We start from the raw sequence: 19,281 nt of genomic DNA, 5'->3' as shown, positions 1-19,281 counted from the left end.
TGTTGTTAGAAAGCTGTTTCCAAGATGTGTCTTGTGCTTCATTGCCTTTACAGATGTCGGAATATTACCCTGCATGTAACGCTTTGTTGTGATCAATGAAGAAAAACTCAAACAAGCCTGATAACTTGTCATTTCACTCTCAAGAGAACGGTTGGAACACGTAGCAAAAAAACAAAACAGAAACGTAGAGTTTTATTATTAATTTAACTTAAACAGCTGTTTAATAGACTGTCTATGGAAAGTATAAACATTAGATTTTTGTGCAAAGCCATTTTGCATCACATAGTTTTCACTCTAATGGAGAAATAATTTAGTTCTAGAAGATGCGATAATGAATAGTATAATGTTTTTTTATTATTATTTTTTTAAATTTCTGTAAGGAGCTCCAGTAGGACTTTTTTAGGAGAAAAAAAAAAACTGAGTAGAAAACCGAGATTCTTTTTATCAAAAAAAGAATGTAATGTCTGATGCTCCAGACAAATCACACAACAGACACAGGTCAGTGCAGAGGCCATGCTAAATTACTTTTAAATGACTGTGCTCTTTTCTGTTTTGTTCTGTATATTACTTAAATGGAGGAAGTGTGGGCTAATGGCTTGGGATTATGGTTTAGAGCTGGAGGACCGCAGTTCTTACAGAAATGAATCCAAACAAGCTTTTTGCTGTAACATTTAAGATACTGAACTATCACTGTTTACACTTACAGTTATCATTAAGAATTCATATCAGGTCCCACATGATTTATCTGGATTAGATTTTCTTTAAGTGTTTACCTCATAAAACAAGCTTGGAAGACTAGACTGTCAAAGCAATGGATATGAACAAAATTATTACTTAAATTACTTCTCAAATTACTTCCAACTACATATTTATAAGCATAAATGAATATTGAAGGCATTCTATAAAAATATTTATTTTGGGGGAACATTCTAAAGTATTAATTAGCCATTAATTTTAAATGTGCAGCTATATATTTGTTTATATATTGTAAAATTTACAAGAAACATAGGAAAACATTTTTTTTCCTTGTTCTTCTGTGATTTGTAACAGCCCATTTAACATGCCTTTCATGAAAAGTTAAACCCATAGCTAATAAAATTAAAAATCCACTTGATTCAGGAAAACAACCAGGATTATCTTTGCGCAAGGGTCAATGAAACACTTTACTTTCCTTCTGGATACCAAGCAAACTCTATAAAATACTGCAGACTGTGTTTAAAATCTGGAATTCACAGAGAAATGAGAAAGTAAATGGCCTCTGCAAACGATCGAAAACCTTCATAAAATCAATAGCCTTCGCCCTTTTCGTTTTCATTGACATCCGGCAGAATATCTTGGAAACAGTTCACAAAGACAAATATGCTTTCTATTTGTTTTTCTGCTTGGGGAGGGTAGAAGGTGTAAAACGATCTGGGAGCTTGCATTTTGTGCAGATATTCTCTTAAAATTGTTACATTTAGATACTGTTTATGCAATTCTTACAGTAGGGTACTTTTTCTCTCTGTCTCTTTGGTACATTATATAACTTACAGCACAAAATCCAATTCTTGGCATTACCTTTTTACATACATTATGTACAACTACTATTCAAAAGACTGTCCCACTAATTGCTTAAGCAAGCAATTTAACTTCAGTGCACTGTTTAAGCTTAACAATTCTGTTATTGTTATTTAGAAATGCAATATTTTGCTTTTACATTTATTTCATGCAATTCCTTGTTCTTTGTCATTTCAGGGGAAAAGTTATGGGCAAGCATACATTTATTATATAGCAAAATACTTATTTTTATGACTTGAAGGCATTTGACTGAAATGAAAAACTGAAAACATTGTGTAAAGTTGGCACCTTTACTTGACATTTCTAACCATCTACTTTCTCCAAAGGCCAAAGACAACTGAACGCAAAAGCACCGATCTGGAAGTATTACTAGTTTGAGTAAATGCATATAAAATTAGTAAAAGTAGAGTGAAATAATGTTTCAATAAACTCTCGGGTTTGGGATTTAATTGTGATATAGAATAATATTTACAAAATGAAACCAGTTAACCTTCTGAATAAAAAATATTTTTTTTCTTAAGGGAATTACTTCAGTACAGTATCGAATACTCCACTGAACACTTCTGAGGAACAAACCTTTTGGGGAACAATGAATTAAAGCAGATTCTGACAGTTTCAGAAAGTTAAACAAGAGAAAAACGGCCTTTTGGAAATGCTCAAAAAAAGCATTTAGCACTTGCTGGTCCATTAAAATACAGGGATAACCTCAGATAGTATAAATACATTTCTCTTTGCTTCCATATCTATCTCTGCTGCGGGAACCACTGACTGTGAACACAGAACACAGGATATTACAGGATTCAAAAGCCCGGCACAATAAGGACTGTGCTGAGCCAGCGACTGTACACTGAAGCTCCCCCACCTCTGGGGTGTAGCACAGGAGTCAATTTCACACCGTTCAAAGTTTCAAATGCGCTCTACCAACAACACCCAATAACATTGTGTGCACATCTATTAACCCTCAATAATCACAGTTAAGGTCATTTGGGAATCAAAATCCTAAGACGTGAGCACTGCTTATTTAAGAAATAAATTACCGACTGCAGGACTTAAAAGATGTGGAGCAGAAAAGTGAAAGGAGGGATGTTTCAAACAGAAGGTGACTATCCTCAGTGCTAAACAACTAAAATAAACCAGAGTTACAGTATCTAAGACAGAAGGCCTGACATTAGCCAATTGTCAGAATTATCATTAACATCAGGTGTACAAAAAACTTCATATTCAGACCATACAGACATTTGATTTATTTTTGCCAACATAACACACAAGGCAGCACCAACGCCCTTTAACACCTCTTTTTGCTCTGGCTAGTCAAGCAACAGGTCACTGTGACCTTTTCTCTTTCTTATCTCAAACATTGGGCCCTTCACGTTTTCTCTACCACCGAAATCACGACAGCGATCTCAAAATTCGGTCATCGTTGAGATTTGACTCCACTAAAATCAAATAAGAAGCTTTGCCTCTGATGGGCTTTACACGTTCTCCGCGGGTGTGGCGCAGCTATCAGGGCGCACCTGTGCGGTAGCCGGTGTTGTTGAGGTATACGGCGAAGGTGTGGGGCTCATGCTGGGCCTGCCAGGACGGCGAGGAGCAGTTCTCGTTGTTGGTGTAGGTGTTGTGGTTGTGGACGTACTTCCCCGTCAGCATGGAGGACCGTGACGGGCAGCACATGGGCGTGGTGACGAAGGCGTTGGAGAAGTGAATGCCGCCTTGTTCCATGATCCGCCGCGTCTTGTTCATGGCCTGCATGGAGCCTGGAGACACAGAGACACACTTTTGAGTAAAGAACATCCTTAGATTGAGTGGTTAAGGACTGGTGAGGGAAAAAAGATCAAGCACAATACATTTCACACATTTAATATCACTCTATTTTTCCAAAGCAAAGGGCTGCGCCAAATTAAAGGAAGATGGCACAGGTCACTCTTGTACTGAAGACCAGCTGTACCAAAGTACACTTAAAAACACAACTTGAAACTTTAGACTGGAACAGACGTTAAGATTCCACATTGCTAATATTAACCGAAATGGAGATCCATAAAGATAAGATGGATAGATAAGATCACTTTATTGGCCATATACAATTTCTTGTATTAGGAATTTGTCTTTTCGCATAACTTGCTCTCCATGAGAAACACAGACACACAGACAGGGAGAATAATAAAATAGGGCGCACCAGGTCAAGTGGTTAGTGATCTGGTATTTTATAAAAAGAAGATGAGTTTCTGTAGGATGCAAATGAATGTAGTCCAGCAATACAGTCTTGTAAGCTTCCTAAAAGCTCATTTTGCAAAGATCTATAAAAAGGTATGAACATGCATATTGTACCAATCTAAACATGCATTTCACGAAATACACCAAATTTCACCAAAAGCTTTCCACTTAGTTGAGGACAAGTTGCTGGAACTATCAACCATCCAACATGTTATGGAGAAAGCAATATGCAAAGTAAAACCTGTGAAAACAACATTTTCAGACCTCCATTGGACTAATGCACCATTTTAAGACAATTAAAAATGATATAAATAATTATATCATGAAAATCATTATGGTCTGTTTAATGCATTACAAAATATACAGTAACATTCTCTTCTGTCTGTAGCTCATACCTTTTCTACCTCCAGACTACTGTCATTTTGTGTCTTGATATTGGATTTTTTAACCCAGGTTATTCTCAATCTTTCAGTGCCTGAAAACTCAGGAAACTGTTTTTTTCCATTTCATCAGTGTAAACGCCTCCAGCCAGCTGGGGACAGTGCTGTTTAATATGCCATCCCGTACAGTTTCACAGAACAAAGACAAACTTAATAACAAGAGGGAGGAAGGCATTCTGAAATTTACTGCTGCAGATAGCGTGCTACACTTGACCTTTTCCAGTTTCCCTGCAGTGCATGTGTTGAAATCATGACAAAGGTCAAAAGTGTGCTTACTTTTAAAATAGATGTTCACAGCATGCTCAAGCCAATTAAACGTCCAAAATATGTTTTTTTACACATATGTCCATTTGAAATTCAATCTCCAGTAATCAGAATTTGTGTGGGTGTAAACAAGGCATGTTGAATATATTGCAGATTTTATCTCATACTATATGATAATTGTCTGAACTCACAGACATGGTGAGAAAAGTGCAGGATCATATACATATTTTGAAATCAAGGACCAGTCCTGACAGACCAAATTCTTCCAAACAAAGCACTTTAAAAGACATTTTGTGTTGAGATTTTATGTTATACACATTGCTTTTTACAGATATTGTTGAATATGGTACTGTATTATTCTGTCAATACTGTACCTCACTACCTATCTTACTGATCTTGCTTTGGTATTTTCTACAGATGGGAGCACATAAGTGATAATTGTAAAACTCCAGCATTGGAATGCCAGTTCACAGTAAAAATAATTGTAAGTGTCTATGCAACTATTATGTAGCTAGTAAAAATATTTTCAAGGATATTTATACATTAGCTTTACTGTGAGTATAAAATCAGCTCAAGTATTACAAAATCCTTCCTAAACAAACCGGAGATAAAGCTCAACAAAATCAGATTGAATATGTGATTACAATTACAGGGCACAATGCTGTCTCAAAAAAGGTCAGCCCAGATTAGAAATCAGAAAAACAGAACAAAAACGGCTCACAATTGCATAATTTCACCCTAAATGTGCTGCCAATTCCCAGCTATTTCTGTGACGCCCTTCCGCTGTCTGGTGGTTAAGGAAAACAGATGCTTGGCTATTAATTCATAGCCTTCAAGGGTTTATTCAGTGGTGATTGTTGAAGGACAAAATCCATCTGTCAAGTATGATAATGGTCCAACACTTCAGCACAATCAGTGCTCTACAATACAGGCACACACATGTAAAATTTCAAGCTTAAGCGCTGATGTGTGGTTTTAACAGAACATGCTTGGAGCACAGGTGGAATCTGAATACCTGAGAAAGGCTGATGATGGTTTTGGGAAATACATTTTGGTGGTTTTGGTGGTGGAGAAGCATGTTCTGATGTGTGATACATGAATATTTTAAAGACACAGAGACACACCAGATTCTGTGTCAGAGAAGGTTGTGCCTGCTAATGAGTTGAATACTGTCCAACGCCATTTTAAATTTTCTCAGTAACTGTAGCTGTTTTTTTAAGTGGCTATCCATGCCAGTTTTATAAAGAGAAAAATGTGTAAGAACAGCTGCAATATTCTTTGTCTGATTCAATATATGTATATTAACAGCAGCAATTTTATATGTTTAAGTTAATGTTCGTTTTTCTGGGGCAAGGTAATTTCTAAAAACTGTCAGCAACCACAAAAAGCAAACTCCTTTTCAGGGAAGCACAACCCTATTTCACATGTCATAAGCATGTCATTATTAACTGCTACTTTAAATGGAGGTTTAAATTAAAGATTCCATTTCCTCTGTGACTGTAATTGTCTCTTAACAGCTTGAAATCATTTGCTGCAACTAATGCCTGTAGAGATGTGCTATCTATATGATCTCTGTACTGTAGCTGTAAATAATCATTTTATGGATTTACTTAAGGCTCAGAAATTGCTGAAGATTTAACAAAAAACGCACATGGAAACAATTACACACTTATTAAAATAAATATGGTGTATTTATTTCATTATACAGTTGTTTGACATGCTACAGAATATTAATAGAGCTGTATTATTATTAACTTGATGCCATTATCTGTTAGTTACAGTATAAAATAATAACAGAATTGTAAAAAGATGCATTGTGCATTTATGCTTCGGTAATCTTTCATTTAGCAGAGTAGAATAACAAAAAGAGTAAAACATCTAATTATAGAATATATTATATTACATATATAATATATATTATGTATTATATTTTATATATATGATAAAATATAGATTTTACTAAAAGCCCTGCTTATGTCTTAGATAACCAGATAGTCCAAGGTTCACATTGCACAGTAAAGCAAGTCTTTAACACCATTAGTATGGCCAGAATCATGAATGGGGATTTTGCTCTCCTTTCTCCTAATCCACTTTGACAGAGAATAGACTATAAATGTTTCATTGGCAGATTGTTTTGTCCCCTTGCAGCTCTGCAGTTAGCCAAAGTCCTTCACCTTCTGATTAGAGCTGCTGAACCTTGTCATAGAGATATCATCACGGCTACAGTTACTGACTTTCAAAGAAAAGAAATTCCCCAATAGTTCTAAATGGAAAAACACAATAGTATGTCTATTTTCAAAGTTATTTGAAGCATAACAAAAGTACGAATAAACAAATAGGCTCGGCACAACACAATACAAATATACATTGTTTTTTGCTTGTGATTTACAACAAATCTTTACAGGAAACTCTACTCATCCATTCTCTAACTGCTTCTTCCAATTCAGGGTTGCAGGGTAGCTGAACCATATCCCAGCAAGCAACATGCACAAGGCAGGCTTCACTCTGGAGGGGATACCAGATATCGCAAGGCACACACAGACTCAGCATGCATACACACACACTAGGGCCAACTTTCCCAGAAGCCAATTAATCTACCAGTATGTTTTTGGACTGTGGGAGGAAACTGACATAACCAAAGGAATTCTTTGGTGAATATGGGGTGAACATACAAACTCTGCGCAGACAGCACCCCAGGAATTGGGCGCAGGGTCCCAGAGCTGTGAGGCTGCAATGCTAACCACTGTGCCACTATCCCGCCCTTGACAGGAAATTATTTAGTTTAAGGCAATTTACAATCCTACAGTACCAGCAAAGTCCCTTCTGCGGGTTACAATTATGGTCACTTTATCAAGCATTTTTTGGGGGGTCTGGCAGCTCTTCTGGACTCACCCAGTTCGACGTCCTGGTCATCTGTAAAAATGAGGATGATGTTCGGCCGGATGTTGCGCCGGTCTCGTTGGAAACGGCCCTTCAGGCGTTGGTTGGACAGGAATATGGAGCCATCGCCCAGAGACAGAGAGCCTAGCGCGATGAGAAGCCCGATGGAGAGCCCGAGCAGTGCCATCTCTCCAGACTAACTCTCACTTTCAAGGCAGAAATTGCTCTTCCTTGCTCTTAGGTGTCCTGGAATACAGCAAACAACAATACGTTTAGTAAATCAACACCAAGAGTTGGTTTTCCATTTGATAGTGGGCTGTAGAAATAGCGTATACATTGAACCAAAATTAAGAAAAACATATTGAACATAAATTGCTAATAAGAGTTTACAAATCATGTTTTTATGATATATTATTTTATTGTTATATCAGTATCTCTTAAGAATATTTCTACCTCTTATCACCCTTGTTTTTATGGACATTAATTGATGCTTCATTGAAAACTCTTTATTAATTTGAGCAACGTTTTTTATCAGAAAACCTGAGAACAGTCCATTAAGTCTGTGGATTCCCAACTCTCTGTTGGTGTCTTTTATTCTTTAGTCCCAATTGCCGTGTAAATATGAATTCAGTCTTTTATATAACTAGTTATTTGATGCGCTATAAAACAAGCATAATTAGCAAGGTAAAAAAAAACACACGGTTTGATTTGCAGTTGTCACGCAAATCATTCAGCCTTAAGAAAATCTCTTCCATTCCTTATTGTTTTGAAAAAAAGTTGCACTCGATTTTTTTAAACTTAATTGATCATTTTACATTTTTATTGATGAGTGGCAGAGCAATCACAGTATTTCTTTATGTTTCGGTAATCTTTAAGTCAAGCAGCCGGTCTATCAGGAATGCACCTGGAGAGGGGCTGGAGAAGACCTGAAACAAAAAGCATCTGCTCTGCTGTCCTATCACCTAGCAGTTGCCCAGCAACGTCTTGCAGAATCACCACGGATGGCTAATTTGCGTTCAAGCTATTTAAAATCTCAGCCTCGCATTTCACATCTGATGTTTACATTAATAAACCCCTTTAAGATCTTCTGGCCAAGGATGTGTTTTACTTCTCTCCATCATCCAAGAGCCTTTCTAGCCTCAGAGAGCACGACGGTGAGCAGCAGCCCTGGGTGAAGGTACAGTCTCCACATCGATTTCATTCCTGATTTCCTGATTCCTGATTTCATTCAGGTCCGGGCTGCGATTCTGATTAAACCACAGCGATGGTGTCTCAAGGTGTTCCACAAAAATATTTTTTCAAATGCCTGTGTATTAATAACAATACTTCTGCTACTAATAGCAATAATAATGAGTACTGTATTTAAACAATCTATCAATAAGAAATGTCTTTTTTACTCTGTGTGTACTGTCCTGTGAAAGACACTTGATACTACCGGTTAAAAAAAACCCAATACCAATGGGAATGCTCATGAGAATTATTATTGAAATGAAATGTTATTTAACTTCACATTTGTCAGCAAAAGCGAGGTCTGCTCTGACACACGTTTGCTATCCTGGCTGAGCTTGGCAGGTGCACCCCTACAGGAACAATGTAAGAGAAAGGCTTCATATAAATGAGACATTTAGAGTCTACCAATCATTTATTATCCATTAATAATGCATTAGCCCAGTATCCTTCGTCTCACTCCTGCATGTAACAATATGCTCACAATAAAAATATGGGTAACTAGCAAGGTGCTAATGGAAGGAGATGGCTGTGCTTCACCCTAATGAGTTGCTTTAAGGGAAAGATACGAAGAGAGAAATGACAGACAAGTATATGTGGGAGTGAGTGCTGAAAGGATAGAAACTATGCCATTATATAAGATCACCGCTACAGCTTCTGAAGGCATAACAAAGATGGGTTTTGTTATGGACCTAAAGGAAAACAGATTTTACTAAAGCTTGTAACTGCTGCAAGATGCTTTTTAATTTTTTTTCTAGATGATACATACTTTAGTGTTGGAGTGGTGTCTACAATGTTACAGGGGAACACCCAGCTTTAGATTTTGGATCGACAGAATTTGAAGATGGACATGGAGATGAAAAAACATTTTTGTTTCTCATCCTCCAGGCTCAAGAGAACTGTCCTAGTTTCTTTTTTTTTGTTAGACGAAAGGGTATATGATCCAGAATGATGAAGGCCATTCTTCAAAAGCATCACACTTTTAAAAAAATGGTGATAAACTATCTCTGGATTTCATCTGCTGCAGCTTGAGAAACCTCTAATGCGTACCATTTTAAATCAGCCACCAGACTCATGAGAGCATTAAAGACTTGAAACTAATTGATACTTGGTTAAGCAAGCGTAAAAATCCATTTATTCATTCAGGTCAGGATGTAGTGTACATACTAACAAGGACCTGACTGAATGTGCTCATTCTAGGTGTGACTTTCAACAAAGTACTGTAGTTGAGTACCTGTACTTTGTACATTGAATTTCACAAACTTCTAGTTCATATACCGCAGGATAGGCTATGGTACAGATTCATATTACAATTAAATCCATCAATTTTAGGCCTATAGACCTAGGGTTAGCTTTCTTATATTTAATTACTTAATACAATGGTCTTCAAGTATAAGTTCAACATTTATTTAATAATAATAAAAATAACAACAACAACAACAACAACAATAATAATAATAATAATAATAATAATAATAATAATAATAATAATAATAATGTGTACTGATCTGTGTATTTAAACAAAAACATCTTTTTTATACCTGATGCTATCACAGATCAAGAAAAGAGTTAATCTAGCCTGGTCCTTTCTCAGTCATCCATTCTGATTGGAGAGGCAGATAAGGCTATTGAAGTCTTATGGTCTTTATAGTTACACATCAAAGAGTCCCTGTTAAGCAACTGTGCTTCAGTATTGCGCTTCGCTGATCATAACCAATGCTAGTTTCTCCAGGGAGAATTTTACAGGCCTTTTGAAAATTACTTCAATTCATATTTGAAGAGAACACCTAAAATAAGATTTCACCACAGCATCAAGGGTTTAAATAAAATATACACTAGGTTTAAAAAATCCTTTATGTTTAATTTGGGATTTCTTCGTGGTGTCAGGAGACACGGTGACAAATTAAACTTCCAGCTCACAGTATTTTTAGAACCATGATTTGAGTGTGAGCAGCCGAATAGGCAAAGAGGTAGGGGGTTTCAGTGCACATGAATCCCTGTGATTAGTCAGACTGGAAATCACCTCTCAGGTCATTAATTAATACAGTATGCCAGTTTTTCAAGTATGAATGCAGCAGTTTTAAAGGAGTCACTACAGGGTACTTATGATACTTAAATCAGAGCTGTTTCCACAGCTTTTTCGATCAAGGCTTCAAGTGCGCTTTTGGAATTCGCAAGCTATACCAAAAAAAGCTAAGCGCAATGACAGAGCCTTGTCACATGGATCACTGCAAAGTGTTAAAGTCCCCGTCAAATTGAATGTCACCCAAACAAGCTGTCGTTTGCATCCTTAAACTATCATTCTCGCCCAAACAGAAAAATGTTGTTTTAAAGACCTGACAGTTAAATTTTGTTGATCTATCTTCCAGTAAGATGCTCCAGTGTTGTCACATTTTTTTTGGCAGATCTGAACAATAATCTCGGGAAAGAACATTCATACCATCTGACTGAGCAGCTCATTTTCAACAATGCAATAGTGTTAGGAAGAGTAAAGGAGTCAAATACCCATCACAGTAAAATCACAGGTCAACTGTAACACAGCAGTGTAAACTCTGGGCTCATATATCTCCACTGACTGCAAACCTGCAGGAAGGAATCAAATCACACAGGCACCTGATTTTACATACTGTACCCATTAATCTTGCTCGTACTCTGAAATGGCTACAAGGAAAAACAGCCCGAGAATCTGTAAGTTACTTCTGTTTGAGAGCACTGGACACTTTGTTTAGTTGAACAGTCTACTCTTCTGAATAGTAATATACATTCTATATATTTTATTTGGTGATGTGATATCATATACAAGCAAAACAAGTAATTTACAAATAAAGTACAAATAAAGTTAATATTTGAAATCACCTAACAGAAAATCGGCTTGTATAATTTACTTTTTGTGTGAATTAATTGTGTGCATATTTTGTAGGTATGTTTAATTACAATGCACACATTATCAGTGCTTGATTAAGAGTTCAACTGATAAAAAAAAAGGTTTGCATTTTTTTCCTAAGGGATAAAGAGGGAGCCTGTAAAAGCCTGTCTTTGCCCAGTTAGCCTACCCCTAGTCCGATCAATTATTTTCACCCTCTACTTTTGTGAAACAGTTGTTATTGTACAACAGGGTCTTAAGCAGGCAAAACTATCTGTTCTTTGTATATTTCTGCATAATCTACATAAAGGTACTGGAGAGAAGCAAGAGACCCTGCTGTGTCCATTTACAAAAGACTAGTGAGAGAAACAAAACAGAACAGAGTGAGCCTGTATAACACACAGTGAGCTTGTTACAGGCTTATTAAATGTTAAATGCTACTAATGCTAGTGTTTTGCATCTATTTAATGTGAAGCAGCCAATTACCGCAACCACCCCAGTCCATTTTCTCATTAAAACAAAAGAAATTCTAGGATTTTCACCGGCTCACATTCCCATTTCAGCCCCCTACATTACAAAATGAAAAAGATTACAGGTCTCGAAGTGATTCAGACTTGTTGTTATTATACAATACAGAAACTGACCCGTCCGGTCTGAAGTCAAGGTCTTCAGGTGTAAAACACATCTGTAATGTTTCACTTAGCAAGGGTGTCAGTGTGAAAATGGAAAAAAAATGACACTTGGATGAACTCCCCAACACAGAGCAAATAAAGTAACCAATGTAATAATACTCGTACCAATGTAAGGAGAGGGGGCAAAAAAGAAATGACATTCTTGTTAAAATGAGCACTGTGTTCCTGGCACTGCTTCGCATAAGTTGCAAATGAATTTAATTTAATTTGTAATGACACAAAATACCAAACATTTAATGAAAAAAAATCACCTTTTAAAAACAAATTCTCTTATTTTGCCTTGTTTTGCTTTTCTATTTCTATTCCCACAATGTAGTGTTCAGTCATTTCATTTCAGAGAGACAGGAAAAACTCATAGTAAAACACCTCTGCTATCCTTTGACTTCGAACTCTTGGATTCTTGTTCGGCACTTTAAAGCTTGCAGAGATTTACATGTCAAATAAAATAACCTCAGTAATAACAATAGCGGTATATATGCTATCAGTATGATGGCTTGATAATGTGTGAATACATATTAAAAAACAACAGTCAAAAATATCTTAAAATATTCACATTACTGTCTGGGAGAATACACCAACCAAAACATTAAATATGTCTTTCTTATATGTTTATTTATATTTATGAAATGGCAGCATTCATCATTAAAAAATAACATACTGTACATATTGACAATTAAAACCATACTGGAGCTTTTTTTATCGAACAGACTAACGGTGCTTCAACATGAAGCTGTAAAGATCAAAAACATATATCGTGTGAAATACAAAACAAAACACAGAATCAAGCTGGAATCTGCTCCACTATTTGAGATTTACATAACACTTCAGTAAAATCAATTAAAAACATGGATATTCTGAAACCGTTAAAGAGAAAAAGCAAACTTTATAAGCTGATGAAATACATTTTAATTTAAAAAATAAGATGTCTAATTTTCTTTGATTTACTGGAGCATTTCTTTCAATCATTGCTTGGCAATTGCAGTAATATTAAAAGGAATAAGGTACTCTTTTTCATTTTAAAAAAGGATGTACTTGAAACAGCTTATTTTGTCTAGCACCTTAAGCATATACTATCGTAGGCACCTGGCACGACAGAATTTATGAAAATAACATAAATACGAACAGAAAAATATTGTTGAGAAGCAGTTACTACATTTATAACACTCAAATTATTTAATGCAAGTGAGCTTTTCTTATCTAATACAGTGTGGCATACAGTAGCAATGCAATACTCGAACAGCTGGAATCTGATATTTCCTGGTTTCAGAAAGATAAAAGTTTTTCAGACTCTGGCAGTGAAATATTCCATGTCCTGAATAACTGGAAGGGCTTAAATTGTAAAATGTCCCAAACATAACAACAACAACAACAAACAACAACAACAATCTAACCTGGGAAAGATTCCCCTCTGGCTGGCCAACAGCAGTGCATACTGAGCACTGATTCAAAACAGGGTGACCTAAAACACCTTTCCTTCACCTACACGCTACTACATACCTCATTATGGTGATATGCTGGTCTCCAAAAGCAGAATTCCATTCAGGTTTTCCATTTCAGAGAGGCGGAATACCAGATAGAGTGACTAAGGTAGCACTGCTACTACAGCGCAATCCCGGCAGCAATGCACAGAGTGACTCGCTGGGTCGGGTGTTCTCTCCTTCTGCCTGTCTCTCCCTCTCTCTCTCTCTCTCTAGCTCTCTCTCTCACTCTTCCACAGCTGTGCTTCTTCTGCTTTAATTTCTGCTCTTCACTTCCCCAGCATCCAATCTCAGAGGATTGATGTGCTCTAACCTTGAGGTCTGCTGTTTTCAATTTACCAGCCTAATGTCTCCCTGAAACAGCCCCCCCCCACCAAGGCACTCTGCCAGTGCTCCACATGTAAGGCAAGTCAGAGAGAAATAAAGTGTGAAACTAAAAGGGTGAAAGTTGGACAACAGAGTTAAGTATCATGTACAGTTTTTAAAAAAACCCTGCTGGAATTGAAATATGTTTCTGGAATGACACTAGCAAATGTTTAAAACCACATGTGTGTCTCTTAAAGCTCTAACATCTGGAACTGAGAAGCTTTGAAGATGGAGGTGCTGTAAGAATATCCCAAGTCAAACTGGACATCACATCTGACCCTTCTACTCCCTGACATCTGTATAAAAATTGCTTGCCAAAAAGGTTGACAAAGTTTGTCATGTTGTCATTCAGAAATTAAAACTGCTCTCTTGAGATACAGTGAGTACGGCTATGATTTTTATAAATACCCTCTAGAGCAAAGTTTGGGACAAAACGTCTTGATTTGTATTTTCAACACCATATATTTTCATAACTTTTGTCTAAAGCTGTTTGTAAAGTGACCACTTTTCATCTTGAAAACATCTTATCTTAGGCTGCATTAATGGATATCCAATCAATTATGACACAGAATTAATAGTATATTTCACAGTTCATGAAAAAACCTCAACTTACTTGTTCCACATAATAAAGTCAAACATAAAAAATGTTGTACTTTGTATCACAATATTGGTTTTAAATGGAGATTTTTTTAAGATCAGGTAATATATTGTAAAAATGATCAACTGCAAAATTTCTTTCCTTGATTTGTAGATGCTCTCTTTGTATCTGTTGTTTCATTTTGCATTAATCCATTTATTGTGGCTGAAAACAGAACAATCAAATCAGGACCATACTTTGTAAAGTTCTTCTGTCACACAAATTAAAAAAATAAACACAATTCTTTTACAAAAAAACTGACCAGAAAGTACACTTTTCTGACCTTGAGGAAGGACACAGAAAAAGTTAAACGAGACATGTCCTATTTTCCTAGTATAAACCTCCACCGAAGTGACTTTCTTTTTAATTAACTTTATCCTTTCACTTTCCTTATCACTGTCCAGAATTGCCACCCAGCGAGCAGACCACATAAAGAGTTCAGAATTCTATGAAAAGATAAGACTAGTGCTATAGAACGGTGTTCTCCTGACTGAAAGGGAACGGAATAGTTGCGGGACTTTAGTAGCCAGTCAATAACCTCAGATGAATCATCTCCTGTAACGCTCGCGAAGGGATTAACATGTAAATTTTTATTACTGTGCTGAAATGGACGTGTGTGTGGAGATTAATGCACGTATAATTGAGTGTTTAAATGATGAATGGGCTTTTCGGTGACACAGCTGTAGATCTATACTGAAGAATGTGGATTTAATGAACCTTCGGTGGTCCAATAGATTTCTGTAGTAGAAAAGCCATTTGTTTGATTGATAAAGTGCCATTTAAAATGATCTCTTCTTGGCAGCGAAACCCATTTCCTTTCTTCCTCTATGTGTATGCCTAAAGATGGAACAAAGCTGGTGTTTCCATTTTCTGTAGAGTGCAGGGCCTGGTATGTACATTCATGTCAGAGGCTAGTATCATTCAAGTGGACTCCTAGTTATTCTGGCACTGTAATGTACTTCTTCTCGGATGAAAGTTCAAGCAGATTTTTCTTTTGCCTCCAGAAGCTGCTGTTCTTCTGTTCATTGGCAAACACTGATGATTCACCAAGGACCCTCTGAATCAATATACATACTGTACATAGTATATAAGGCTAGAGGCTGTTCAAACACTTGGGATTATTTCAACAGCAATAGGCAGGGCGAACCAGCTCCTGCTTTAATGAGTCAAGATTCAGCTCAGCAGAACCCTTCCAACCTTAGAGTTTTGAAAGTATCGGTTATTTTCAATGATCTAGTCCTTTCCCTTTCTCTTCTATATTATTGCAACATTCATTTTTTTTTTACATTGGGCTCCTAAACCAATTTTGAGCCCCTATGGAGTGATCGACTGTAAAAGAATAATTAAGTATACACAAAGTAAGAAATTATCTGAAATGTAAAATGATCATAATAATGAAATAATTTTAAAATAATCTCATCATGAAGCATATATGGTGAACTGGGTGAATAAAATGATGTGCCTGTGTGATATATATACTGTAAAACATGGCACCTACGGGCTGTAAGTGTAAGTGTGATACGGTTTGGCCATGGTAAAGAGCATGACCTTGAGCCACTTGGGGTGGGGTTATAGACTGCCATCTGGTGGTAATCCATGTCCACTGTAACTCATAGAAGGGAAGAGGTAGTAACATGCTCATCTTAAAAATCTGTGACCAGAAGGATGCTTTCCAGCTCAGACAATCTACAGATTCAGCATTGCAGGTGTGACTCGTCAAATGATGTATGCTTTATCTTGACACTATCTACAACGGCTTCTGTGTATATATCCATCTCATTCATGCCAGTTTTCCTTAAAGAAATATGGTAGTATCTAACAAGTTCACACAACTCTCATTTGTAACCATTCACTGCAAAATTGTGCTGATTGGAGCTCCAGTCCATCTAAAGAATTCATACTGATCCTATAACTCTCCACGGAAGGCGCTTATAACACTTTTTTTAATTTAAAAACAAAAAAAAATGGCAATCTGAGCTGTAGGAAGGCTGTACTTTGTCTTTCTGACAAAACATTTATCAGCTTGCAGGAAACCTGATTGTGAGCTGACACCACCAGCCAGGGTGACCCTCTAATTCCATGAGAACCAATCTCTCTCTGTTGCATTCCTGGCTGCTGCAGCCACTGCTGCCATTAAATAAAAGGTACTGTAATCATAACCTTTTTATCAGATTCCAAAAGAGTACAGGCTTCATTATCATTATGAACATGAACAGAGATGAAGTAAGAATTTAATCACATTTTACCTTCTTCTTCAGAAAAGCCTATACTTAACTGGTTCCATTCTTCACCCCTCTGCTCTTCTTAGTACCACCTTCCACGGTCTCCCCTATTGTTATTGTTGTAATTGTAATTGTGTCTTATCTTGTGAAATCTTCTTATTTATTGTTGTAATCTTCTTATTTATTGTTATTGTCATCCTGTTAAGCGCTTTGAGAAGCCACCTTTAAAGGCACTATATAAAATAAAGTTAATTATTATTATTATTATTCTTATTATTATTATTACATGTAAGGAAAATAACTTTTTGAGACATTTTATTTGGAGTTAATAGGCAGAATCAAAGAAAATGGGAAAAGTGTAAAACAGAAAGGATTAAAAGTAATAATTATGCCTCAGATACATTTTATTCCCTTCAGGTAAAGGCTAATAGCACTTTGACAAAAAGTCTTCTTCCCAGTTATGAGTTTCTTCTAAAACAAACTTCCAGACCAATGGAGTTTAAAGCTAAGACCGGAAGTTCGCAAAAGGAAAGAAAAATGTCACAGGACCATTGTTGTTAAACTTGAGTTAAAGTCAGACTCAAAAGGCCCTCCTACCCACAGAGAGTGATATGACAGTGTTGCACTGCAGTGCACCTTGGGATTTGAACTGAACACCACCTAATGTTCTTTCTCCTCTGCCCTGCAAATAAACCTTGACATTTCCTCAATGAGCATGATTCCCAAGTGCCCTGCTGTAGGCAGCACAACAGACTTGTGGTATTTCAAGCCTGGATAATACAACTGAGCCAGAACACCCGTTTGAGATGGAGGGTGTTTGGAGCAGAGGAGAAGGGGCAGAACGACCAGGGTGCAGTGAATGAATGACAAAATGGGGCCTGAATGGCCCAGCTGCCATTTGCACAAGCAAACCAAACCCAGTGGAGCAACTTTCACCATTCCGCTTCACTGAAAAAATGAAATCCACACACCCCTGCAAGGTTACAAAGTTTATCTTCATACCAAAACTAGCATACATTTAAAAATGACTAAAACTAGCATACATTAAAAACAAATCTAGTGTAATAGTGTGTATAACAAACTCTTTATAACACTTAGGAGAAACCTAAGAGGCTTACAATACACAATAACTGAAAGGGCACCATGGGCTCCCATTAACAAATGCTTGGTAATCTTTGGAAAACATGGCACTATGTCTGACAATATTACATCCCCAAATATGTTTTTTGAACCTCTGTGAGCACATTCTAATTTGAATGCATAGAATTTTAATGGATAAAACCATGCCTAAGAGAAAAACACGGACTCTTTTACATTTTGATGAGCAGAGAACGCCACACATTATTTATATTTAAATGCGACCTCTAACTCAGTGTGTGTGTATAAAATATGCCAGAGCGTACCACCAGAAAGGCGCTTCTTTGACAAACCTCCAGGTCTGGGTTTCATCCGAGTTGCTCAGAGCACCAGGAACCCAAAAACAGATTAAAGGGATGGACTGTAAAACCAAAAAGTTGACACGACAAATGCTACCTGGGCACTGTTTATTCATCTATGTTCTTCTAAAACTTCAGATTTTTTTTTAAATGTTACTCTATCCTGCCTTCACTGGGTCAGTTCCAAAAAGCTTTGTTTTACCCTGCTAGTGGGAATATGTAAACTCTCTTGGGGTTCATTGAATTTCCCCACAAAAGGCATTCAAATTCAAATGGTGCAATGACAGGCCTCTTTGCTTAACAATACTTTTGAATATAAAAACATTCACGAGGAGGAGCTGCTTTAAATAATGAGTTCTCTCTTTAAATAATGAGAACCTTTTCTAGCAATGGGTCCTATATTTCTGATCATAGCTTTTGTTCTTCTTACACATGTCCTCCTCATTACAGAGTGGAACATACGTAGGGTAAACTCCCAGCCATGGAGCATAACAACAGACGAGCTGCTCATATGCTTACAGTCTTGTGAGCTACACAGGAATGGATTAGAGCTGGTACAAATTAAATGTCTCATGCAATTAATTTCACATGTATTCATACAAAGCCCTACCACATTAAGGAAGGGGACCCCTACACTCCTAAAAAGCATCCCTGCAAACATCTGATCTCTCTGTCAATCATTTGGAAATATGTTTCATAATCCATCACATTTCTGAGCTTATTAAAATGGTAGGTAGGGCAGACTTGTCTAGTGTACACAAAGGCTAGCACCGCAGGCAGCACTATATTATATTCCTTAACCACTATGTTATGTTGTCTCTTAGGAGTGGTTTTCATCAATGATCTTTCTGACAGACAAAATATGGCCACCTCTAGGAAATTAATAGTATCGACTAAAGGAGTCAATAATTACAGAACTGTGTGTCACAAATAATTTGTCTGACTTTGGAAGTATCTGTAAACACATTAAGCTGATATTCTTTATTGATGCATTGCATATTTTGTCAG

At 36.7% G+C, this 19,281-nt stretch overlaps 1 protein-coding gene across 6 annotated transcripts in view; it reads right to left on the bottom strand.

Moving 5' to 3' along the window:
- Positions 1-19,281, bottom strand: part of sulf2b (sulfatase 2b) — a 116,802-nt gene that overhangs the window by 22,383 nt on the left and 75,138 nt on the right. For 5 of the 6 annotated variants that reach the window (XM_015364809.2, XM_015364812.2, XM_015364813.2 and 2 more), the window contains 2 exons: positions 7,365-7,598; positions 3,072-3,311 (listed from right to left, as the gene is read on the bottom strand). In XM_015364809.2, the coding sequence (XP_015220295.2) occupies positions 3,072-3,311; positions 7,365-7,539 (415 nt within the window). In that variant the 5' untranslated portion in view covers positions 7,540-7,598. Of the gene's footprint in view, positions 1-3,071; positions 3,312-7,364; positions 7,599-13,631; positions 13,881-19,281 lie in introns of those variants that run through there. The other variant, XM_006639511.3, reaches the window with a different exon arrangement.

The sequence above is a fragment of the Lepisosteus oculatus genome, chromosome 16 (assembly GCF_040954835.1).
Source record: "Lepisosteus oculatus isolate fLepOcu1 chromosome 16, fLepOcu1.hap2, whole genome shotgun sequence".
NCBI lineage: Eukaryota > Metazoa > Chordata > Actinopteri > Semionotiformes > Lepisosteidae > Lepisosteus > Lepisosteus oculatus.
Note: the sequence above shows the minus strand (reverse complement) of the source record. Positions and strands in the feature narration are given on the sequence as shown.